The sequence below is a fragment of the Aulonocara sp. 'chitande type north' Nkhata Bay genome, linkage group LG20, assembly GCF_057382095.1.
Source record: "Aulonocara sp. 'chitande type north' Nkhata Bay isolate Kocher_YH1m ecotype deep benthic linkage group LG20, A_spYH_male_GT1.1, whole genome shotgun sequence".
NCBI classification, from domain to species: Eukaryota; Metazoa; Chordata; class Actinopteri; order Cichliformes; family Cichlidae; genus Aulonocara; species Aulonocara sp. 'chitande type north' Nkhata Bay.
The window spans coordinates 16,377,523-16,402,969 of NC_141363.1; the positions used below are offsets into that span (position 1 = coordinate 16,377,523).

General features: G+C 40.7%; 1 protein-coding gene and 1 long non-coding RNA gene across 2 annotated transcripts; both read left to right on the forward strand.

The window, feature by feature from the left end:
• The first annotated feature begins 316 nt into the window (after positions 1-316).
• Positions 317-3,048, forward strand: LOC147305364 (uncharacterized). The gene is made up of 3 exons (XR_015126657.1): positions 317-1,809; positions 1,966-2,136; positions 2,558-3,048. It is a non-coding gene; the product is annotated as an uncharacterized LOC147305364 (long non-coding RNA).
• A 494-nt stretch (positions 3,049-3,542) lies between these two features.
• Positions 3,543-23,998, forward strand: pard6b (par-6 partitioning defective 6 homolog beta (C. elegans)). The gene is made up of 3 exons (XM_086277822.1): positions 3,543-3,919; positions 5,197-5,419; positions 22,383-23,998. The coding sequence occupies exons 1-3, from the start codon at positions 3,857-3,859 to the stop codon at positions 23,300-23,302; spliced, it is 1,206 nt and encodes a 401-aa protein (XP_086133948.1). The 5' UTR covers positions 3,543-3,856; the 3' UTR covers positions 23,303-23,998.
• Positions 23,999-25,447: the final 1,449 nt, after the last annotated feature.

The window sequence follows — 25,447 nt, forward strand, 5'->3', positions numbered from 1 at the left end:
CAAAGATGAATGTTGTATAATGTAAAAGCTATGCTTTGTCTCGGAAACAATAATTAAGCATCACTAAGCCATGTAATAACGTCAGATGGGCTGTTTATACATTGTAAATTAATATGTCTACAACAACAAAACCTTGTAGACATTTATTATGATGGAATTCTTGGTCTGGGTCAAAACGGACCCGAAACATACCAGGCATGTATTTGCATTTACCGGGCAGGTAGCCAGCAGCTGCAGCAGGTACATATTGCTTTTGGCCATAAGATGTCACTATAAAATTAAAACAATCACAAGCCAGTGGCAGGAACTACCCAGATAGCAAGGAGACATTGAACAGATGTTGATTTTCCATCTGAACCATCAGAATCGTCAGGATTGAAATGTTAACACAAAACCAATGTTGAAACAACATTGAAATACTGATGAAACCTGACACTGACATTGAAATAACATTGATTCACTGTTGTTCTGTCATCGTTGATTGTTGATCTATTTATAGTTGACAAGGTGACAACAATCACGTTGAAAAACCAATGATTTATGGTTGAGCGGGAAATTGAAGCTGCCACCACTTGGACTATTCCATAGCACCCCTCTCAGTGGTACATCCCTCCAGGTAACCATTGTCTTGTACAGTAGAGCGGGACATTCGATTTACTCTCAGCGGAATTGACCGGAGAAGGCATCAGTTCATGCACTGCACTGGCCTGCACCACGATTAGTATAAGGTAAGAATGAATGAATTTTCTTCTATTCGTTATTTCCACGGTCGCATTTGAATAACAGTAAAAAAAAACTGGTTAATGTACAGTTTCGGACAAAATGTGGGAGCCCGAAATCGTGTCTATTACAATCCGGCAACAAGTAAATTGCACTGCGAACAAAGTCTATCAACAAAGAAAACATTTTCGTTTCATACTTTTCTGTTATATTCCCTTACAAAACTAGCGTTAACGCTTCGAGGGTTCCTTTGTTCTTGCCGTCGCCTCGGCGCTTGACCCAGACTTTCACTCTGTAGTTGCTTTTTAGCATAGTACTACAAAAAAATTGTAAATCTGTGATATATGATTGATAAACGTAAAGGTAACTGTATAAATGTGTTCAATGACTTTGTTACTTTTAATGATTGGTGAGCACCCGCTTCGATTCGCACTCAATTCAGACTTTATGTTGCACGCTCACCTAACTTTACGTTGCACGCTCACCTAACTTTACGTTGCACGCTCACCTACCTTGCGTTTGCACCTTTTGTCCACACGTAAACTGTGTTTTCATTAACTGAAAACTGAGGCTATGTCCACACGTACACGGGTATTTTTGAAAACTGAGATTTTCCGTTTTCGTTTTAAAAAATAATCCCGTCCACACGTAAAGGCAGAAATGAAGGAAAACGCTGCTAGGAACATGCCAAAGCCATTCACACATAATTCACGCACTGGTGATGGCAAGCTACATATACAAATATCAAATATATGTGAGTTAGAACAACTTATACTTGAATGCAGAATGTTACACCGTCACTTATGGATATATTAATTTTTTGCCTCTCACTGCTTAAGCCATTAATCTTTCTAGAATTGTTTTTTTTTTTTTTAAACAGATGCGACCTCACAAAAGATATTAACTATGCTGTCAGACCTGACGAGAGCTGTGAACGAACTGCGTGATGAGGTCAGAGCCATCCGCAATACCGGCTGCAATGATTCGGTAGATGCTGGGGTACTGCCTCTGGATTTGCCCTTGCACAACATGGAGGAGCTAAACAATGCAGAGGCAGCTCTTCAATCAATAGAGGCAAATAAGGCAATGGTAAGTATATAAAGTTTATGTACACTTTGTAACTATAAAGTGTAATAGCTGTGATTTAAATACATAACAACGGCCTGTTGATTAAACACACAAGCACTTGCATACACATTTAAGACATGAGACACGCTAATTCCATCTATTGAAATGTGTCTATAGGTGAGACGCCTTGCCTTGATTGGAGGGACCACACTGGAGGTGCGAGTCCGCCGTGTAATGGCTTATGCCATTACAAACGAGCTGGCCTCAACTGGGCAGGGAAAAAAACCAAGGACCAGACAAAGCAAAAAAGGGCATTTAAAGATACAGCGCTCTGCAAATGCATATTTGGTAAGTTTTACCGTTTTTTTGCTATATTACTTTGTCTTTCTTAATAACAAGACTTTCATGTCCGGTTAATCTGGAGATGGAGTCTTTGGTCTTTGGCTTGTTTAGTCCTCGGGTTGTAGTTTGTACAGCCCAAGGACCCCATGTTTATTTTGTTTTAAAGGATACACGGCACACTATGCTAAGACTTATCACTTTTTCCGCTCATAGCTCTTTGGGAATCAAATGCAGCAGTTTGCAGATTTACGCCTGGTGACTTTCATGTTTATCAGCCTAGGAGTTTACATACTTTCTCCCCGCTGAAGACAGTTACAGTGGGGCAAAAAAGTATTTATCATGTGCTATAACATGAGCTTATTCATGTGCTCTAATTCACTTTTTTTGTTTGTGTGTGTGTGTGTGTGTGTGTGTATTTTTGTCCTAGATGGTCTGACGCAGCAGTTAGGGGCAAACTCTATGTCCGAGTTTGTCTTTGCACAAGCAGTGCAGAAATGGCTCCGGTACGCCCCAGATCGTTTGGGTGGTGCAGGACGCACATCATGCATCCCCATCCCGAAGTAAAAAATTACAAATTTATGTTAAACATAAATGTAAATAGAAAACTGTGTTTTAATAAAGTATTTAGCAAACGAAACATATGCCTATTGACCTTTTTTTGTTTATTTTTTTTCTCTGTTACATCACATGCAATGCTTTCTTATTTTAGGATAATAATATTGACATGATACATCGTGAGACTTTTGTTTTTTATAAAGGGTGTCCAATTTGAGGAATAAGTACAATTATGTGTTTAGGTGGTTTAAGTATTGATGGAAACATGCAGTAGTTTAGTATTGGTTAAAATACCTATAAAGAGAGGTAGATTTCCAGTCATGATTTAACTGTTGTTTTAATAAAAAGCAACTGTGCGAAAGAGGTGGAAAATCAACATCATAGCTCAGTTTATTTATTGTACCCATACTAATTTTACATACGCAGGTAACACTTCATTCAACTATCATAAAATCTCTGTTACACACTATCTATTAGTTTTTACCGAGTATAGTATAACTGTTTAAATGATTAATGCACACGATTTTAATTTAGGGTTTTTAGAGATATGGTCATCATTACGTTAATAGAGTGAGAAAGTGCAACATCAGTGCTTCAGTTAACATGATGGCAAAAAACTACGTAAAATGGGTATTTTGTTTATGAATGACATTAAAAACAAAAAATGAGGCATTACTGTTCATTATTGTTCGAGCTATTTGGAGCATGGTTGGCACACCGTGCCAGGACAGAGTGGGCTATTCCTGGTGAGGTGGAAGGTGCTCTTATTTTGAAGCCACAGAGTATTATAGAAACCATGCCTTTTATTTTGAAGTTCCGTATCTCCGGCTCTCCGGGCACGGGCAGGGAGAGAGAGTCGCAGGCAGAGGTAAGCCAGAGACGGTACGGTGTGGGGCTGTAGCTACGGTGTCAGCGGCAAGTATGAGAGGAGACAAGTTTACGAGCTGAAGCTGGCTGATTGACAGCCTCTGTCGCATTCTGTGGAGGTACCACTTGTACCGGCGGACGTCGAGAAGACGCGGTGTAGCCTGTGCGACTAAAAAAACCTAAACTAAACCTTTAAAAACAACTGGTGGACACACGGGGTTTGTGGATAGACGTTGGCAGCGGCGGCGGCAGGAGCAGGGAGAGAGTGTGAGTGCTTTGGCGGCGTTCCCGCTGCTAGAGAAACATGAACAAAAACCACCGAGTGCCGAGCAGCCGTTCTCTGAATGCAGTGGAGGTGAAGAGCAAGGTGGGTACGGACACTTATTTGTCAGGTATCCTTCCAGTGTTTGTACTCCAGACAACCTTCGTCCTCATTAAATCCACTCTTGCTAATTTAGCCTGCTAAAGAGCCTTGATAGCGGGTTATTATGAAGCAAGGCTTATAAACTTTAAGAGGAGCTAACAGTTTTGGTTTTTTTCCACTGTGACCACCCGAGAATTTGGTTACAATTCTTAAAACTTTATTGGTAACCGTGGCGTAGTTTTTTGGTCGTTTTACGTCTAAAGGCTAGCTAGTTTGTGACAAGGTGGAAGGTTTTTGTCAGCTGACTGCGCAGTGAGCCAGTGTCACCTGTCACAGCCTTCTCCGCCGTACTCTCCTGCTCGTTTACCGAGTACTGACTTCAAGTTTGACCCAACTCTTTAACTTAATCAAATCTGCGTGAAAAGTTTACTCAAATTACCAAAAGTTTATGTCAAATTACCTCGGTTAAAGGTGATAGTCGTTGCCTGTCGCGTTATTTGCCTGCGGTTACAGGTGTCACACGGCCTGCGTCAGGCTCGTGGCTCCATCCGCGCCCTGCTGAGGCTTGACCACACATAAGTGTAATGAATAATGACTATATTGTTCTAGAAGTTTTTGCACGCGTCGACACAAGCTGTCAAATATTTTCAGCTACAGCACTAATTTTGCCTCCCTACAGTAGTGCAATAACTATTGTTATTATTTACTCAGCTATCCCGGGTTATTTAAATTCTTTTGACTCTTCTGAGTTAAGATTGTCTTCCTTATGTCCCCAACCACTTATTAAATTAACTCTGCTTTGCACTGATGCATAAAATAACTGATTAAGCTGGGAGATCATCTTTTGTCAGCGCTGAGCAACAGTAACCACAACAGCTGGTACCTCTCACTAACGCTACCAATGAGGCATTGTGCTCTGTCTCAGCTACAGAGCTGCCTAAAGATTAGGCGTCCAGAGCCATTGATCCAGTCAGTCCACAGGCTTAAACAGGTAAACCAGCAACATGTTTGTGGGGATTGCTGAAAGCACACTGTCTTTGTAATAGCTGCAGGATAAATATTCTGTGAGGTAGCTTGATAAAAGCTTTATCTGCAAACCTAGAGATACACAAAACACGTGAATAATTTACCACACGTGGTGTGCTTTGGCTTACGCATCAGTACAAAGTAGGCTTATCAGGCACTGTTTCATACCCTGGTTTCGGCCATACGTCACACCTGTGTGTGTATTTGTGTGTTCATTTGCAATCACATGTGAACGCCTTTCTGCCCCATCCCAGTTTGGTGCAGAGTTTCGTCGGTTCTCTCTGGAACGGTCCAAGCCAGGCCGCTTCGATGAGTTCTACGGTCTCCTGCAGCACGTGCATCGCATCCCCAATGTGGAGCTGTTGGTGGGCTACGCTGACGTGCACGGTGACCTGCTGCCCATCAACAATGACGACAATTACCACAAGGCCATCTCCACAGCCAACCCTCTACTCAGGCTGTTCCTCCAGAGGAAAGGTATGCACAGAGGAAGTGTTTGGACAAAGTGTCCCAAGTTTTCATTTGTTTGCTTGGTTACACCTGCTTTGCATTGGAAATGCAAATACAGTCATTAGCATTGAAAAGCACAGCTTAGAAATATGTGATAGGCTATTGATTATAGCTGTGACAGAGTTATAAAAACTTAAGTGTCACTTTACATTGTCAGTTTTTAGGCTACTTGTTGTATGTTTCCATGTTCAGCTAAACAAACTACTAAACCGCTGGCCTCTATTTTTTTCCTTATTGATTTCTAGTTAACTAAGGTTAGGGGCCTTTTCAATTCAATTCAATTTTATTTATATAGCGCCAAATCACAACAAAAGTTGAGAGGAAGAATGCACTTGAAATGAGGAGCTGAGCAAAACAACAAGAGTAGACGAATGGAGTTCACTTTGAGTTTGTCCAGTAGACTGTTCTGTATTGCAGCTTGGTAGCTGCATGGCAATTATTTTTTTACGTGTCTGACTGTTTTGGAAATACGGGTTTCAAGTATTTCGAGCAGTGTTTCTGTAAACACTGCTGCTGCAGTTTCTAACTTCCTTTGCTGGCTCTGGTGTAATCATTGCCAATATTTCTGCCATAATTGCTCTGCTTTTGCAGTTCCCCTTGTAGATAAGTTTTTTATCTTTTAGCTAATAAAGGAAGAAGTTGTGGCTGCTCTAAATTCATGCTCTCAAGTATGGCTTACCTTTATTTCATGTGTATGATTACTGCAGGTCTTACTATATCAACCTTGGTGTCTGATATTGGCATATTGCCAATTAACATGGCATTTACTGATGTCAGTGGTCGACATTAATATGTTCTGTCTCCAAGATTTCACACGAGCTAAGTGATTGTGTTACAAAAAACTGAAAGGGTCAGGGTTTTTTTTTTTTGTTGTTATCATGGAGTAAATGAGGTATAAGCAAGAGCAAAAGTAAAGTAAATAGATTTGAAAACAAAATGCTGCTGTTGGCCCATAATTTCACAATCAGTGTATCCATAGTGATTACATAAACATGTTTCTGTCAGAGTATGCGTACAAAGGTTTAACCTCTCCTTTGATTTTGGAGTGTATTCCTAATCACTAAGTTGCTAAATGTGACCTGTTGAATGTGGGGAGGACCACAGGGTCTGCCTGTGCCTGTTGTGTTTAAGCCTGTGCCATATGACCCTATAGAAGCTAAGCCACTTTGTCAGAAGAAGATTAGTGGGGTCAGTGTGTATCGCTGCATGGGACTGTGTTTCAATTACATGCTCCAGACACTAGCCCCACACTGGGCTCACTGCTGCTCACATGAAAAACGCATGAAAACACCGCCTCGGCAGGAATCCCAGCCAGAACAAAAACAGAAGACAGACGCATTAATGCAGTCATAACCCCCTGCAGACCCCCTGACCTGAAACCCTGGTTTCCCTCCTGATTTGTCAGCAGGGAAACCCCCTTACTTTACCGTTAAGCACCAGTTGGTCTGAACATATAAAGCCGTGCATTGTGTGGAAGCAGCAAATTCGCAGCTTATAGATAATTTATTAAATCATATATCTGCAGGCACTGGATCTCATCTCTGATGATGGCTCTATAACAGGTTAATGGCTTGTCCATGTTGGGGCCAATGCGGAAGCTTTTTAACACTCAGTGCTTGTTTATCTGGAAAGCTTCTTACATCTTTTAGAACCCCGATCTTTTTGAAATGAGATGTCTTGTGTTCCATTTTGGATAAATAGTATTACTGAACTTAATGATCTTGTTACCATATCTGCATGTGACCCAACAGCCAAATGAAAAATCTTCATATGAACAGGTAGTTATAAATAGCATAAGGATCATGAGGTCATGATCCCTACCACAGTGTTTAGTTGTGTTTGTGTTTAGTGTACCTCACTGCATCAGTTCAGAAGTTTAGCAGTCCAGTCATCAGTTCAATTCGAATGCTATTAGACTTCTGTGTCCTTTAAGACTGCAACTGAGTAATTATGTAAATGTCTCAGTCAGATGTGATGTGATTGGTCATTATTGCATAAGAGCAAGGCTTCAGACAAAGTAGCAGTGGGGGCCAAATTATGTTCCAACTAGGCTGGTGTGGAATAGTGCAGTGAAATCCTGCTGAACTTGGACTGGGAAAGAAAACTTGGAGCTAAAAGAACAAAAAACTGCCCACAATCTCCACATTCAGGGATTTGGATGATTTGTGTGTTTATTTTAAAAGTGTGTCTAGTCTGTGCACTGTAGAGCTCATGCGTATAATGAGGGTTATTTTTGGCACTGAATTTTATTTGTCTCAGAGACTAAATCTAGGCTGTGTATACCCTAGGCTGGGCGCTTTAGGTTTCATCCACTCGTCAGCGTGCAGATGGTTCGATGGATACTAGGCTGCAACTGTATGTAGTTGTCTGGTTGTTAAATAATGGCTACATTGTTGTTTTTCTGCCTCTGTGCTATTCAGCCATTAATGTCTTATTGTTCACTGCTGAGAAATGGCTGAAATGTTTGTGCCTCTGTTTTTGACTACTGGTCATTTTTGAAATCGCTTCAACGCACAACAAATACAACCCAGCAGCACTGGGTATTCCCTGACACCCTCCACCCCCACCCCTCCATCTGTGAACAATGTGTTGATGACTGTTGGGCTGGCAGTGAGTTGTCCACTGTTTACTGGTTGTCATGGCACCCCTAAAGAGGCCTGCTCATAGGTGGATTAATGCTGCAAAGCATGCTGGGAGCATGATTGCTAGCATTTGCAAAGACTGTCTTTGTTGAGGTTTTTTGACGACTTCACTTGTTATTAATATATCTCATGCAGTTGTAACTACTTAGAGGTGTGTCTCTCTCTCTCAGAGACTATGTATAAATGATAATGGGTAAAGTTGGGTTAAAGTGAGTGAGTTAGTGATTAATGCTATTAGTTGTTCTCATGTAAGCACTTTCTGTCTTGGTTGCTGACAAAGTGCAGCTTTTGGTTTCATTTAGGCTTTTTGTAGCATGTGCAGCCATGTAGGATGGTGCACTGTTCTGCTGGAGGAGACAGCTGCCATCAAGGAGTGTTGCTGCCATAAACAGGTGTGCCTGGTATGCACAATAATTAGATGGGTTGTATGTGCCAAATTAACAGTTTTATGAATGCCAGATTTCCCAGCAGAAACATTACACTCCAACCAGATAAGCAACAAGATAATCAGCCTGTTTCACATCACCTCTTAGTGGTTTTAATTCAGTGTGTAGCCTAGCCTGTACTACATTATTAACCTAATACCACCACTCTTATAAAGTAGTAAAACAAATTGTGCACTGATGTAGGTGTATTTGCAGTAAGACCGTTTTAGCCAGTACATCTGCCTGGATGCCTCATTATTGTAGCTCTGTTTTACATTTTCAGAAGCCCCAGGATGTTTCAGTCTTGAACTGCTCCAGTTTATAGTTGGGTTGCAACTTGCTCAACAAAATGATGTGCTATTTCAGTGGTTTTGTTGGCCTGTGTATATTGAGTTAGCATTATTATTAAATACTTCTTTTCAGGGAAACAGGAAAATGAGACACACGTTCAGCCTTGTGTTTAATTGTCTTTAAACATGGCTGACAGAAGAAGTTCTCCCTCAGTTTGACAACATGTTTGTCTGTATCAGTCATCCAGAACGCCTTTTGTGCTTGTATGCACACAACTTTCAGAGTGTCCAGGTCGTCATCCATGTAGCAGTAGCAGCTTTCAGGCAATCCCAGGGTGTGTGTTTGTTCAGTGATGTTGCTCACTGCTCTCATAGTTTCAGCTCCTAACTCTTATCCATTAACGTAAAGGGGAAAGGTATAGGGAGGGACAGAAATGACTGTATTTGTGTTTCCCAGCAGGGATTGCCTTTTAATTAGTAACCAGTGAATGAGTCACCCAGCCAGAGATGGAATATGTTCAGTGTGAAAGTACACCTAGCCTGCAAAACATGCAAAGTCTCTGAATATGATAAGAACTTGAACCTGAATCTGCTCGGCACTGACAGGGAGTGATAATGAAAGTGCACTGAGACAGACATGGAGTGGGAATGTGACATTCACAGAAGAAGAAAGGAGAGATAGACTAAGCATAGGATTTCAGATTAAGTAAGGACACCACAACTAAAGAGATGCACTTTTACTGTGGGTTTGAATAGAAAGGATATGCTGAAGAGAGATATGGTGGCAGGTGTGAAGGATGCCATTTCCCTGAGGAGCTCTTTCTGTAAAAATAACAGAAATTAGCCACCCTTGATCTGGATGTGAGGTTTTCTACAGTGCATGATGTATTCCCCAGGATGCTGTCTGTGATGAGTGAGGGGATGATGAATTTGTAGATCTTAAGGAAGAATGTGTGGAGGAGGAGCAGAACTTGAGCTTAATAAGAGATTGGAGGATGAAAGAGAGAGGGACAGTAAACAGTACTAAAGAGGGAGTAATGTATAAGGCTTTGTTTGGGCAATGCATGTAATTAGAGATGTGGGGAGATGAGAGGGAGTAGTGTTAGTGCGATCGGAATGCAACAAGAGGTAGCAAGAGAGGGAATAAGTGAGTGAGGGAAGAGGATAGCGGGAATAGTATTAGTGAGGGAGGAATGTAGAGTGAGGCCCACGCTGGGGAGGGTGGGCGAGAGAGAAAGAAATGGAAAGGAAGAAGGGAGGAAGATTGAACGGAGGGGGGTTTGGTGGAATGTGGCCAGCTTCTGATCACGTCTGCTGGCTAGATTAGACAGGACAGCAGGCCAGGCTGGACCCTCAGCTCCACAGCTCAGCTCAGTCAACAAGGTAGACAGAGGAAGAGCAGAGAAAGGATAAGGAGATCAAATAAAAGTAAGCAGGGACATGGAGGACAGAAATGAGAGAGGTGAGCCAGATCCCTGCTCGGTCTCTCCTTTGAAACCTGACTGAATGAGACTATGCAGGCTGCAAGCAGATGGAGGAAGAGCAGTGGTGACAGCAGGAGGCCAGGCTCTGTTATATAGAGGCTGTCAGAATTCTCAGCTTAGGGTTGGTTAAGGAAGATGAATGAATAAATGAATGGGTAGAAAGAGGGAAGGAAATGTGTTGACTGCATGAGAAATATGAAGAAGGGAGAAACCGCACATTCAATTAGGAGAAGGAGTTGGATGACGGGGAGGGTGAGGGTTGGGGAGTTGGGAAAAGTGGACTGTTTACTGTTACAAACCACAAAGAGTAAACTGATATGGAGAGGTTATAACTGAACTGTACTAGTCGGAGAAAAGATCAGGGAGATACGCACACTGTGTTATGAGATGTGATTGAACTTTGTTGGCTTGGCACATTTTAGAAGTACGTGATGATATGTTGTAGTTGTTCTCATGAGTTGAAACAGAAACTTCAGACACGCGTGTTTGTTTATGATTTTCAAATAATTTACACAAAGAGAGAGCAGTTATTTTTGTTATAATGTGAATACCATGGATGTACTATGAAATATGTTGTTTTCCACTCAATGTCAAGATAATTTCCCGGATAATTTATGATCTTTAGACTTTTAGGTTCACTTGCAAGCAGAAAGATGTGCTTTCCCGATTTTTAATTAAGCCATGTGTCCCCCTGGGCTTTAAACTACAGAGATATTGATCTGAAGCGTGATAACCAATATGCTTATCTGTGATTATTATTATTATTTAAAATCTCACCATTGTAGCATATTTACCCTGGCTATGTTCTGACATGCAGCTCCCAAAAGCTGTTGCCTAACCACCTTCACTGTTTGTATTCTTTCTTTCTTTCTTTCTTTCTTTCTTTCTTTCTTTCTTTCTTTCTTTCTTTCTTTCTTTCTTTCTTTCTTTCTTTCTTTCTTTCTTTCTTTCTTTCTTTCTAACAGAGTTATATGGAAGTGTTGATATTATAGGATAGGTATGAGTTAGGGGTGAGCGATATAAACGATATACGATAGAAACGATATAAATTTGGCCAACGATAGAGATTTTGACTATATCGCTCTATCGCGATAGCGCATGTTGATGATGTCATCAAGCTTCGCCTGTTTTGGCCGAAAGCATCGCAGCGGCTACAACCATTATCATCTGCAAATTATGGCGGGCGACAGTCATAGCAAAGAGATGAAGCACTTTTGAAATATGGGGAAAGCCAAAAACTGCGCTTCCTCCACTTCCGTAACATTGATTCATTAATGTTGAATTCTCTCGCAGCTGTTCTATTTCCATGTTTTTGCAGTATATTAATAACTAACCTCGTATTGTGGATGAGTAATCTCAGTTGTTCTCCTGACTGAAGTTTGGCCCGTGTATAGCATCCTGCTATGCGATTGCATTTGTCCCTAACCACCAGAATCCCTTACGTTAACTTGGAGTGGAAAAAAAGTTGGCGTTCATCCTCCAGCTTCACTGTGCTAATGTTATACTAACATAGCTGTGTCGCAAGCAATCACGTAGCACAACATTATATACCAGGTAGTCCAACTTCAGTAACCCTGCAAACGCCACTGCTGTTTAGTTTTCTGTCTTCATTTATGTTGGAAGTGGTAGCAGAGCTGTACGTTTTATTTAGGTTCAAAAATCTCTCAGTCAGAACATGGTATGTCATGTTTAGGTGTAAACTAGCGAGCTAACTTCCTGTTAACTTTAACTCCGTTAAATGTAATAAATTCTGTTTTCATGGATGACTGGATGTTAAACTTAATTGTTACACCCGATAAAGCAGCAACACTGATCATTTTATTAAAGATGAAAGACTTTAGACCGTTTTTAACTCTCGGTGTTCGTTTGACTTTGGGACCTGAAGATGACGGAGTTTTGGACCCAGATTACTCCGCGAAGCTCCTCACTACGGCAGCCATAATGCTCTGACAATCCATCAAAACATTTTTAACAGATTTCTGCACGCCAAAATCGGTTCGAGGTCAGTAAGCACAACCAGAATTCATACATAAGGCACACTCTCGATTTTTGAGGTTTTAAGTGTGCCTTATAGTGTGGAAAATACGTTATACAGAAGAAAAGAATATATCGTGATATATATCGTTACCGCACATGCTTCAAATTATATCGCGATATGAATTTTAGGTAATATCGCCCAGCCCTAGTATGAGTCTATCCTAAAATAACACTTGAATGACCATAACATAATGGAAGATTACATGTCATTTTTTCCCTGCACATGCTGACTGTAATGAGATCCCTTTGTAACATGATTCCAGCACAAACAATATTTCCCACAGATTGACTTTGAAAGGAGGTAGACTCACTTTTTTTATGTTATGAAATCATTCCATTTTTAAGTTTCTCTTTTAAGTAAATAGTCGCTAGATAACACTTTGTGAAACAATGAGCAGTGCAATCATCTGCTTCTCCAGTGAGTCTCTGACAAGCAAATTCCAAATCTCCACGTTTTGTCCTTGAAATGGTTTGTACTTTGTCACAGCATAGATTTTTGGCTTGTCATAGTAGAGAAAGTCAAATCATGACTAAAATTATTTGTGATTGGTCCCTTATTTTCATTTGAGCCAGCATAAACAGTCCCCAGACTCTGAAAGTGAATCAGCTGAATTCGTCACTTGTATTTTTCCTACAGTGAGATCTAAAACAGTCATCTGTAGAAAAAAGTCCCGTTTGAGGCCCTTATCTAATTTGATTCTAAGAATACATCCTGTTTATATATTTATATATCCGGAACAGTCTGGACCTCCTCCACCCCACACCATTGAGGAACGCCGGTGGGGGAGGCGGCGGTGTCGGTCAGGACCGTATCCCAGCTGCCAGCTTCTCAATATGACGCTCAGTCTGGTCCTGCTTTTCTTCCCGCCGGCGACGTGACACCACCGCCTGCTCCTGTTGTGTGGCCGCGAGTTCAGCCACCATTCAGGCCAGCGCCTTCCCTGGCTGACCCAGTCCTGGGTCTGCCGTGCCCCCTTTCTATGTTTCGGCACCACTGTAACAATCACACGGCAGACATATCCATAGTTTCATGCTTTTCAGTGTCTTGCTTTTATTATCACTCACGGTTGCTTGTTTACACACTGGCTGTAGCTTTTTAGCTCACAGCCACACACTCCAACAACAACAATAACCAGACCTTTTATGCTGGTGAGGCACGTTTGCAGATGCCGTGCAGGTGTGTCCATCGCCCCTGCAGCAGCACCATGGCCCGCCACAGAGACAAAGAAGGACTCAAGCTGAGAGATGGGCCGCAGTGACTAAGAGACATGTTGAGTGAGGGTAACAGGAATAACATCTGGAGGACAAGGTCAGGAGGTATTACAGGAAAGAGAGAGGCATCTGTGCCAGCACAAACTAAATTGATGGAATTGCTGAATGCTGCAGGAACAAGACCAAAGCACGCATACATGCATACTGAGAGTGTGTGAGCTGGCAAATAAAGTGTGTTAATTCTGCATTAAACCTATTAGTTGTACAGGGTGTGGGCCATTTATATGGATACACCATAATAACATGGGAATGGTTGGTGATATTAAAGTCCTGTTTGTGGCACATTAGTATATGTGAGGGGGCAAACTCCTCAAGATGGGCGGTGACCATGGTGGCTATTTAGAAGTCGGCCATCTTGGATACAACTTTTGTTTTTTTCAATAGGAAGAGGGCCATGTGACACATCAAACTTACTGGTAATGTCACAAGACAAACAATGGTGTGCTTGGTTTCAATGTAACTTTATTCTTTCATGAGTTATTTACAAGTTTATAAAATGTGTTCAATGTGCTGCCCATTGTGTTGGATTGTCAATGCAACCCTCTTCTCCCACTCTTCACACACTGATAGCAACACTGCAGGAGAAATGCCAGCACAGGCCATTCCCATTTTATTACGGTGTATCCATATAAATGGCCCACCCTGTACATTGCTTCATTACAGCTGATTCCCCCTCCAGTTTTGGTCTTTTTGATAAATGGCTGCTGTCAAGACAGGGTAATAAAGCAGGGCTGATGTGTGTAATGGAGAATTCATGACAGATCGTATGAAAAGGCTTAGGAGCAGGCAGTCATGTTCATGACCGGAGTCTTTTAGATAATGGATCTAATAAGCAATTACTCAAATTGACAACTCAATTCTACATGAAGACTTCCTTTGCTCAAGCTCGCCTCATACCTCTACAAGTCTGCACAGCCTCCCTCCTTCTATTTCTTTCTCCTTCCCTATCAGCAGAATTAAGGCACTTTTTATCTGAGCTGTGCCAGGAAGGTATGCTCACCACACCAGGAATAGCAACCCTCTGGGAATTTACTCCTTTGAAAGTATTTTTTTTATCACCTCCTGTCCTCTTTGTGTTTTTTCTTCTCTTTTTCTGCATTTTGTGTCTCTCCTTCCTGCTTCTTTTTTCTGTTTTTGGCACCATCCCTGTTTTTTCTCATCTGTCCAAGTTCACACTGACACACACATCATGTACTCCCCCTCTCCTCCCCCTCTCTTGTATCGTTCTGTGTCGGGAACAACGCAGCACCAGCTGTGTGGTGAACATCCAGGCTTGTCATCAACAAACCTGACTGTTTCCAGAACACCACAACCTTCACCTGCTCGTCTTTTTCTTTGCGCTATTCTTACTCCTATCCTTGAGACATGCCATACGTTTTATATGGAGGGTTGGCTTGATGGACAGCACTTGTTAAACAGTTTTACTCTCATCTGAACCACTGATGAGTGCACAACTATCCTTTTAAAAGAATATAAACATAGAGCCAAAAGTGTTGGCTACAGTAACTGGACTGATGATGGCAGCTCTTGTAGCTCCTTCCTGATCTTGTTCTTCCACCCGAACATGGTGTCAGGTTTCCCTGACGCTGCACCTGGGACAACTAATACAAGGAAGTAATGGATTTAATGTCACTGTTGTAGCAGGGAAAGCCTCTTGTCCTCCAATAATGCTGGATAATCATAAGTATAGTCACTACTGAACAGGTCAGCATCATTAGAATAAATGCAGTAATGCTTTACTAAAGACAGAAGTACATTAATGTCCATAGAAAAAGGTGCAGCTCAACAGATGCACCGATGCATAATTGTGTAATATAGCCTATTGTTTTTCACCTGTTAGAGTCTATAATAACAATAATAATAAAGCTGGAAATTCTGGTGTGAGCGGATATGGCATGTTGTGATTGCCCACACATATCACTTCTGTGCGAGTAATACGGTCAATTTGAGAGTACAAAGGTGGAGCATGATAGATCCAGGGCATTTAAAAGTAGAGTGTTAGGGCAATGATGCAGTTGACCTGTGCGTGCCATTTGAAATGAGTGACCTCCTCTCCGTAGGCAGAGATGTCATAGTTCTTTCAGTGTCAGGATGAAGATGCATTCGTTGTTCACCCTGTGCGTGCTTGTGTGCGTTAGTTACATGCTACGGAGAGGGGTGACTGAGCATCACTGCATGTGTCCTCACTTGTGGCTATGTGCTGCTGGGTTGTCATTTTCTCCTCCACTGCTTCGCTTCCTTTGCTCCTCACTAACTCCATTCAGAGTGTGGGAAATCAAAGCAGCCACTGCATATTTGAAATACCTAACCTGTTCAGAGCCATGCCAAGTGTGGGGATAGTGATTATGCTTTCTATTCAGAGTTTGTGAATCATATCTCAAATATGAGCGCTGATACCAGTTAAACTGCATGATTACTGAGCAAGGAATAAAGCTAGGATAGCACCGGTTTGAAATTCTGGACCGACACTTGTCATACATTTCTAGTTTTGAGCCAGGGGAAGCAAAGAAGCTAGTAAAGAGCTGTTTTAAAATCTTGAACTTGTCTATTTATTGTTTTTTGTTTTTGTTTTTTTTAATCATGTGTGACGAACCCAACTGTTACCTTATGTTATGGAGAGAAGCAAAAAGGACTTGGGAGGACATTAAAAGAAACATTTTGATAGCTTAGCGTTAGGGACTCAGTGATGACTTAACTGGAAGTCGACAAGCCTTCACAAAGCTTTGAGCTGATATTTTTCATAATGGAACCATAAGCAGCTATAACTGACATCTTCCAAACATTTTCCCAGTATGGTTAGTGTTGGAGTCTGTCTGTGTAGTTCTTTGGCTGAGAATAGGAGATTGTGGGAAACCAACCAGTGCAGAGGCTACAGAAGCCCATTTACACACAAAATCTTCCAAAATCTAATGGTGCAGCTCAGTGGCCATAATGTTAAGTGGAATGTTGATTGGTTTAAATGGCTGGCTTGAACAGAAAGTGGAGTTTACCACAAAAATGAAGAGTGTCCTCTCTGCCTACAGGACCACCAAATCACAAACATCCGAGTAGCTCACATTACTGGTTGTTCCATGTATTTGTCACACGGCCACAGATGACAGCACACAGCTGCGCATGTTGATGTGGGTCTGTATGGCTTTGTGTTGCACTATGTTGCAAGGACCTCAACTTGATGCAAAAAAGAGTGTAGTGCCTAGAATATCCTCGTAGTTGAAAGATCATTCAGTAAAAAGCTAATATTCCTAGAGCATGACTGATATCAAAGATTTTTATGCTCCATAATGATATCTGACGATTTAATAATCACCAAAATCCAATATGTCAGCCAATGTTTTTTTTCCCCCTTCTTCTTTCAAACATACCACAAAATCCCAAAACAAATTTCACTAACATTTTTTGTGTTTACTTTTTTAAGCCATATTAAGATAATATGAGGAGTTGCAATAGAGGGTGGCTCAAGAGTTGGGCAGGTCTACTTATCCGTGGCTCCTCCAACATCCATGCTGAAATGTCTTTGGGCAAAGTACTGAACCCTGAGTTGTCCCTGATGCATCTGTCAGAGCGTTTGAACGTTAAGTTAAAGGTGCTTAGTGTTGTATGAATGCGTGTGAATAGATGAAATTTGAAATCTAAGGCTCAAACCAAGAACCCAAATATTCAAAGTTTTGACTGCCAAATCATCTTTTCTCATCATTTTAAAAATGCATACCCGTGGTATGTGAAGACTGAAAACTTGATCAACTTGGCAATGAATATACTAGCATGTGTTTCTCATTCCTGGCTGCACTGATTTATTGCCAATGTGTCCATAAATTTTATGAGTTTAAACAGCAGCCTTGTGATAAATATCTTCAGAAATCTGAACATTATAAAATATTTCTGTTTCCTGCCCTTATAGTCCACCTCCAATGGTTTAATCATTAGCCAAATCAGTCACATACCTCTACGCACTGGACCACTGTCAAGCTCAAAGTGTTTACCAAGGACTGAGGGAATAAAAGTGATGTATGCTCAACATATGCAAACACACTCAACAGCAAACACAGAACTACCCTTCTGAATTTCTTAAATAAAGGAAGGAATGGAGAACTTTGGGATATGGGTGACAGACCCAAAATAGACCCAAACCCTTTGAAGCAGCTGTTCTAGACGTTGTCCTTCTTTAGGTATGCTCTAAATATTTAACTATACACTATTCCCCAAGCTCTGTGGTGAGTTGTTCTGGGCTAGCCAGTTGTAATTGTCGCTCAAGCTAATTATTATTATTTAAATTATTTCAACAGACATAAATATGATAATGCATTAGATTTTTAGATTTTTAATATACACCATATAACCCACTTAATATATGTATATACATAACATAATTTATTTTTTTTAAAAGTGTGGACATTTTGTAAAAAATGATTATTATGTTGACGTTATATCGGTATCTATGAGCTTATTTCCGAAGAATGCTCATTACCAGCTTTTTTTTCTTGAGCTCACAGTTAAAAACTATTCTTATATTTCTTATATGAGGGGAGTTATTATTTCATGTCAGTGCAAGCCTTAAAACATCAAACCCATCTGAGCCTAAACAGTAACACAGGAAATCACACACAATATTTTTTAAATACTTTTTAATAGTATTTTTTAATACTAATATCTGTACTTCTACTTAAGTACAGAATCTCTGTACTTTTTCCACCTCCGGTGACCTAATAATTTTAAAACTTGGTCATGTTTATTATAAACATCCACCTAATTGCTCGATTGAACAGTCTAAAACATGTTTTACCAAATCCTGATTTCTTGTTTTTTTTGCATATTTGTCACAATGAAACTTTCATGAAACTTAATTTTTTTTTTTATATTAGATAGAGAACCTAAATAATACAAAATATGTTTTTTAAATGATGATTTCATTTTCATTTAAGTCGACAGGTTCTTTTTAAGTGATTTCTTGATACAGCAGGTCTGGCAGTAATCAGGCCTGGATCTGGCTAGTGAAATTGGTGGATAAGCTTTCCAAAAATATAGTTAATGACAGGTAATTCATCATTTAATAAAAGGGGGGAAATTACTTCTTTCACACAGAGCCATGTAGGTTTGGATAAAAACAAAATAGGACCTCCTTTTACCCCCATTACCTTATATATTATTGGTTTAGCAATACTCTATTAAAATTTGTTTTGATACCATCCATGTGGCATCAGGAAGTTTGTTCTTTTGAGTATTAAATTAGACTAATCTGGGAGTTTTACTCTAAAAATAAAAAGAACAATAGAAGATAAATTCCGTAAACATGAAATGCTGTGTAGTATATTGTCTTGCCTTTTGTGCCTGCTTGTGTTTTTGCAGATTCTTGCATATGTTGCATACTGGTGATCTCAGAAAGCGGTATGAGTGTCCACCATTTGATACCAAAATAGCGTTTCTTAGTTGTTCTGAGGGCCTGTGAGTGGCCCCGAGGGACCGCCATATTCTTTTTACTCAAATATAACTCTATTGTCAGGTCTGGTCCTTTCATATGGTGCAGATGGAGAGATGGTTTAGATGAAAAGAAGTCTAGAGAGAGTGAAATGAGATGTGGAGCTGCGCATGACTGCACTGCAAGAACAACCTCTGTGTCGGCTGTGCAGGGACGTGCATATATGCGCATGTGCAAGTGTTTCAAAACATCCATCTGTGCACTATTTGCATATTGCTCTTTGGAACAAGAACCTAGCACGCATGATGAAATGTGTTTTAGCATTTACCTAGTTCTTCGAAGAAAGCTGTATTTCTTCTTCATGTGGAAATGAGCCATAAGATCAAGCCTGGCAAAGATATAGTAAAAGTGTATACACTAACTCTTGCCTCATGGGAACTGAAACATAAGACAGCCACTCTTTCTCGGGACAGTCGATCCTTTGTTTTGGCTTTCGGGATGGAGAGGGGAGTGGTGAGGTGTGTACCTGTCAGAACCTGAGAAGCTGAATCCTTATCAGACACCCGAGTGGATTTTTTTCCCAGATTACTCAAATACATGTTCAGAGGGAGAAACAAACTGTGAGGGGAGAGGTATTCAGTGTAAGACTGACAGTTTTTTTCCCTTTTTTTTCTTTTCTTTTATTAATAGCGCTCTTTTATCTAAAAGCAGAGTTTACAAAGTGCTGTCAAAACAGGAAAAAATTATGAATTTGGAAAAGGTGGGCAAGTTAAAGACTCATTCAAAATAGAGATGATAAAAATATCACCAGAAACAGACAAAAATAGGGACTGGAGAAGAGGCGAAAGAAGAGTATGAAAGATGTTAATGTTTAGCTTCTTGTATACTGGTTAACTATTCGAGAGCCAAGGGTCATATTTTTCCCTCTGTTACCTTGGCCAGCCTTGGGCCTTGTTGTAATGCCACCCATGTCGGGACTTTTACGAAAAGGCAAGCATAAATAGTGCCATTAATGTTATTGTTTGTATTGTTTTTATTTTAAAAAATAAAGCCTAAAATATTTTTTTGCCATCTTTTGCTCCCCACGGCATTCAAAATGGTACTGAGTATTTTACTGGTTATCAAGTTTGAAATTATAGTACTGTTAAAAAAACCCTACTCCACAGATGCCAAACTTATTTTACATAGAGGTTCACATACAACCCACTTTGATCTTAAGTGGGCCAGACCTTTTAGTCTGTCACAAAGTTTAACCATGCATTTAACTCATTCACTGCCAGGGTTTTTGAGCATTTTTACTCATTTTTGAAGAGCCACAGAAAACTGTGTGTTATGATCACATAAACGCTGAACCTACCAAAATGAAGAACAGACTCTCTTCTTCCATCCAAAAAAAAAAGCTTGTTTCTACCATTTTCCGTTCTTTAGTAATCAGCTGTAGAAAAGAGGTGGGTTCCACCAAAAATGCCTGTTTTGACCAAAAAAAAGGGAGAAAACGAGCTTTTTGTGAAAAATACATTTCAAGCAGTCTGATGTTCACTGACAAGCTGCCCGAGGTTGTATTCTAGCCCCTCCCATTGAAAACGTAATTGACGTCTATAGACGTCAATGGCAGTCAACGTAAGTTTTTCAATTGACGTCTATAGACGTCAATGGCAGTGAATGAGTTAACTACCCATTGTAAAAAATAAAACGACAACAAAAAAACAAACCTGAAATTTCTATTTCTTAATTGTTTTCTGTTATATAATATATTATTTACTTTTTAATTACTTTGGTGATTCTGGCCCCTGGGTCTTGTATTTAGCATCCCTGCCCTACTCATTCCTGGTTGTGATTTTAAAAGTGATAACTTACCAAATTGTATCAAAAGAAAAAAAAAATTAATCTAGAGCTTGTCTAACATGCTAGTCTCCCATCAGTGTCCTTTCAAAGATCACAAGCATTTGCAGACAACCAGAAAAAGCTGCTGGCCTCAAAGCAAAGTTAAGCCTTCTTCCAAAGATAGTAGCTGACTGCAGTTACAGAATGGCAGTAGTTTAATGGATGGCACAAACAGGCAGAAAGGGAAGCTTATAGGTTGTAATGCTGTTTGCAATGCAAGGACAGTGATTGCTTTCACTTTGGTTTTAATTGAGCTCTGTTTTTAGATTTCATGAGGCAAGCAGTGCCTGTCTTGCTTGCCGTGGTGGAATTGTACTGCATTGTATGATGGTGACAGCCAAAACACAACAGTGTTTTTGTTTCAAATGTGACCTTTGTGTGATGTAAAAAGTTAGACGGTCAGCATTTGCTTTTTTGTAAGTGACATGATAACATTGATATCATTTAAGCCAGGAGATGCTTAGCTCGTCTTAGCTCAGCCTTGCTTAGCTTAATAGTTAAATATGCAACCTAACAAAAATTTGCCTACTAGCACTTTTAAAGTTTGTTAATTAAGATGTAATATTTTTTAAATTTATTTTTTGAACTTTGGTATGGATTGGATGGAGTCCAGGAAGTCACCACAGCAAGTAATCCATAGTGTAGCACCCCATACAAATGTGTACTACAACTTTAAGTCCCCAGCCTTTGTTCTAAACTCGCTGTGGATCAGGGCCTAGCCTACTGCAGTGCACTGACAGGGTCATGGCTGCTATGACTCCTAAAGCATCTTTATCATAGCAGTGGTGTGTGCATAATGAAATTAATGCATCCATGAATATTATAATTATAATTTAGAATTGCATGTTCTCTTTGCAAATTAATACAATAATTATTACATTACTATGAAAATTAAATTTCTTCCCTCCAGTGGTGATAACAGCATAACTGAATGTAATGCTTTGTTGTATGCCTGTACTCTTCTTTGCTCATTTTAATAAGGGCACTCTATTTATTTATTTATTTATTTTCAATGACGATGCATATCCAAGGCTGAGAAAACAGATGCATGTTGACGATCTGATACCAAGAATATGCCGATTAAAATCTTGTGTGTAATATATTTTATCTACTCGGTTCATGAGATTGTATGCAGCATAAGTAAGCTCATTTGTGGGTGGCTGTGTGTCAGAGAGAGCTGATGGGAGTTGACTTGAGGTAGCTGCTGTGCCATTTTGCATCAGTACAACCTGAGGGGAGCTATAGGGATCAGTGTCTTGTGTATGTTTAGCACAGACGCCCTGCAGGTATGCCTCAGGCTGAGAGCAAATCATTATTCATTCTTCTAAACTGCATGATGCAACACTGTGTCAGCTTGAATAACAATTTGATGTGTAATGAGCCTAGTGTGGTATTACTGAAAAAATTAACCAGCTTTTATTAACATCCTCTTTGTTTCTCTGTTCCTCTTCTATTTCTCTACTTCCTGTCTTCTACTTAACAGAGGAAGCTGATCATGGAACATTTGGTACCGATTCCCTGACCAGGAAGAAGAACACTGTGCTTTCTGCGGTTCTTCTGCGGCCTGATCACAACAAGAAAAAACCTCCAGTGATAATCAGCCTCCCTAAAGACTTCCGGCCTGTATCGTCCATCATCGACGTCGACATCCTCCCAGAGACGCACCGACGTGTTCGTCTGTACAAGCACGGCCAGGAAAAACCACTGGGTTTCTACATCCGCGATGGTTCCAGTGTACGGGTCACCCCACAGGGCTTGGAGAAAGTTCCAGGAATATTCATCTCTCGCTTGGTGCCAGGCGGGCTTGCGGAGAGCACCGGCCTACTGGCGGTTAATGACGAAGTGCTGGAAGTGAATGGTATCGAGGTTGCTGGGAAGTCGCTGGATCAGGTGACAGACATGATGATCGCCAACAGCCACAACCTCATCATCACCGTAAAGCCTGCCAACCAGCGGAACAATATCGTTCGTAGTGGAGTAGGCGGAGGAGGGGGTGCAGCATCTGGTAGTTCAGGACGCTCATCAGACAGCGGCGCCAGTTACTACGGCTACTCGTCACACAGTGCTGCAGCCTCCATACCACCACACATCATCCAGAACTTCCCTGTTGGGGAGTTGGAGAGCGATGAAGATGAAGAGGACTTGGTAATCGAGGCTGGAGGCGAGGCTGAGCCAATCAGACATGTGGCCTCCAACCACAGCATGAGCTCACTGCCTCGTTACGAACCACACCTCAACCTCCGCACCGCCACCACTTCCACCTTCTCCATTAACACCAATGGGACCCTGCCCACCAGCGGCAGCAGTAGTTCCCTAAGCAACATCAAGGCTACAACGCCGTCCCCAGACAGAGCCATGGAGAGGGGGAGTTTGGAGGAGGACGGTACTGTTATAACGCTGTAGACTGGACATTCTGGACATTTTACACACTACACACTGGAGACCAGAGAAATAAACACTCTTGTACTTTAACACACATGGAGGGTTGATGGAGAAATCAAATAAAACCCAGGAACGTACAGTTCCATCTCACAGTGACTAAACCTGAGAAGCACAAACATACGTCTGCGTATTACATCTCGACCTACTAAATTTGTCCTTTCACATCAAACACTACACCCCCATACTTTGCTCGTCTGAATGCCAATGACCACATATTTGTGCCATAGCAGTGACAGCCCCCATTCCTGGTTCTGCAGCCACAAAAACAACAACAGAAAACCCCCCTGAAAATGTCCACTGTTTCTGTTTATTCTAAACACACCTGTTTTTAATCCCATAACTGTTATTCCGCCGAACTTCCTTTAGCGGGCAGAGATAGGAAGCCCATCCATACCCATTACATATTTCCTCTTTTTAAGTCGTGCTAACAAGCTAATATCACCCGTAAAGCAAAAACACTGTTTTTTCTTTTTCTCTTGTCACTCTGAAGCATGCTTTGATCGCCTGCCTTCTCCCAGGTAACCACAGCATGAGTGCAGAATTTTCCCTCACAAGGCACAGCAAACAACTATGCTGAGCTCTGGAAAAAAAAATACACACACACACACACACACACACACACACACACACACACACACACACACACACACACACACACACACATATATATATATATATATATATATATATATATATATATATATATATATATATATATATATATAATTTTTTTTGGGAGGAGAATCCCATATAGAAGAAGTATTGTTTTCTTTGTGCTGGCTCAGATGGCATTAAACACTGCTGTCTATACTTGATGTGACAATGACTGATAATGAAAGATTGGTGATTTTGATAAATATTTGCACATCTTGTCCTTGGGCTTTTCCTATCCTGTCTTTATTATTATTATTATTATTATTAATACTTGGATCCCGCAAGTGACAGTGCTGTTTTTTATTTGACCAGTTAGAAGTTGTTGGACTAGGAAATCTTCTAGTTAATTTCCCTGTTGTATTTCATTCATATTGAACTTTTGCTTATCACGACAAGGGCTATTTCCCCTGCTGCATGTATACAGAAGAAACGATGTGAATGGGATTTTTAATTTAGTTTGCAATAGTGTTCCCCTCTTCCTTCTTTTTGGACCATAACTCAGTACATCTAATCTCAGTGCCGTCTCATTGCAACATGTCTTGCTTTTCATTGTATTATTATTGAATTCAGTTAATCACTTAAGATAATGTAACTTAACAACTGTCTTTACAGTGGCTACTAAGGACCCCAAAGCACTTTACACAACCAGTCATCCACCCATTCACACACACATTCACACACTGGTGATGGCAAGCTACATTGTAGCCGCAGCTGCCCTGGGGCGCACTGACAGAGGCTGACATGAAGGAGTGGGTTAAAATGAATGGCTCACATAGTCAGAAGTGAAAAACTTCCTGGTTCCAAAGTACGCCCTTGTAGGACTGAGTCACGGTGAAACAAACACACACGCAAGGCAAAAGCTGATTCACTCTCTGTATTTGATAAAGGTGAGGCAGGGCTGGCTTGTGTACAGAATATCTTGGCCCTGACCTGCATTTTTGTGGTTTCAGTAGGATGATTTCTTGTCTGTAATGAACGTCCGTTTACTTTGATTTTTTTCTACCATTCAGTTTGAATTCACTCAGACATTTCACAATGTCTGAGTGAAGAAGTAACTCTCACAGTTCCTGTTCATAAAGCAGATCCACAACATTTATTGAAAGCACACTATAGATCCACCATTACCATTACAAGCTGCTGCCTCCCTGAAGTGAGAGCAGATGGTCTATTATTTCTTTCATTGATTTTTTTTTTCCTGTTAAAAGTTTTAACCCTGACTTTAGCATGGATTTTATCTCACCCACAATATCATGGCTGGCACACACTGCACTTCCAGTGAAACACCACTGCACTAATGTTTATCATTTATAGCTCTGTTTATTGTTTATTACACAGTGAATCATTGACTAGAAACCTTCACACAGGTTGTGTATAACCACCCACTTGTTTATTGTAACTTATGTGTAAGGTACTGTGTTTTGGGCCTTTTTATGGTACAGCACATGCTGGTGG

Bases quoted from the DNA above. Each gene is read 5' to 3' on its own strand.
- pard6b (XM_086277822.1), top strand. From the start codon at position 3,857: ATGAACAAAAACCACCGAGTGCCGAGCAGCCGTTCTCTGAATGCAGTG. The intron at 3,920-5,196 runs GTGGGTACGGAC...GCCCCATCCCAG, and splicing joins CAGTGGAGGTGAAGAGCAAG to TTTGGTGCAGAGTTTCGTCG. The intron at 5,420-22,382 runs GTATGCACAGAG...TCTACTTAACAG, and splicing joins GCTGTTCCTCCAGAGGAAAG to AGGAAGCTGATCATGGAACA.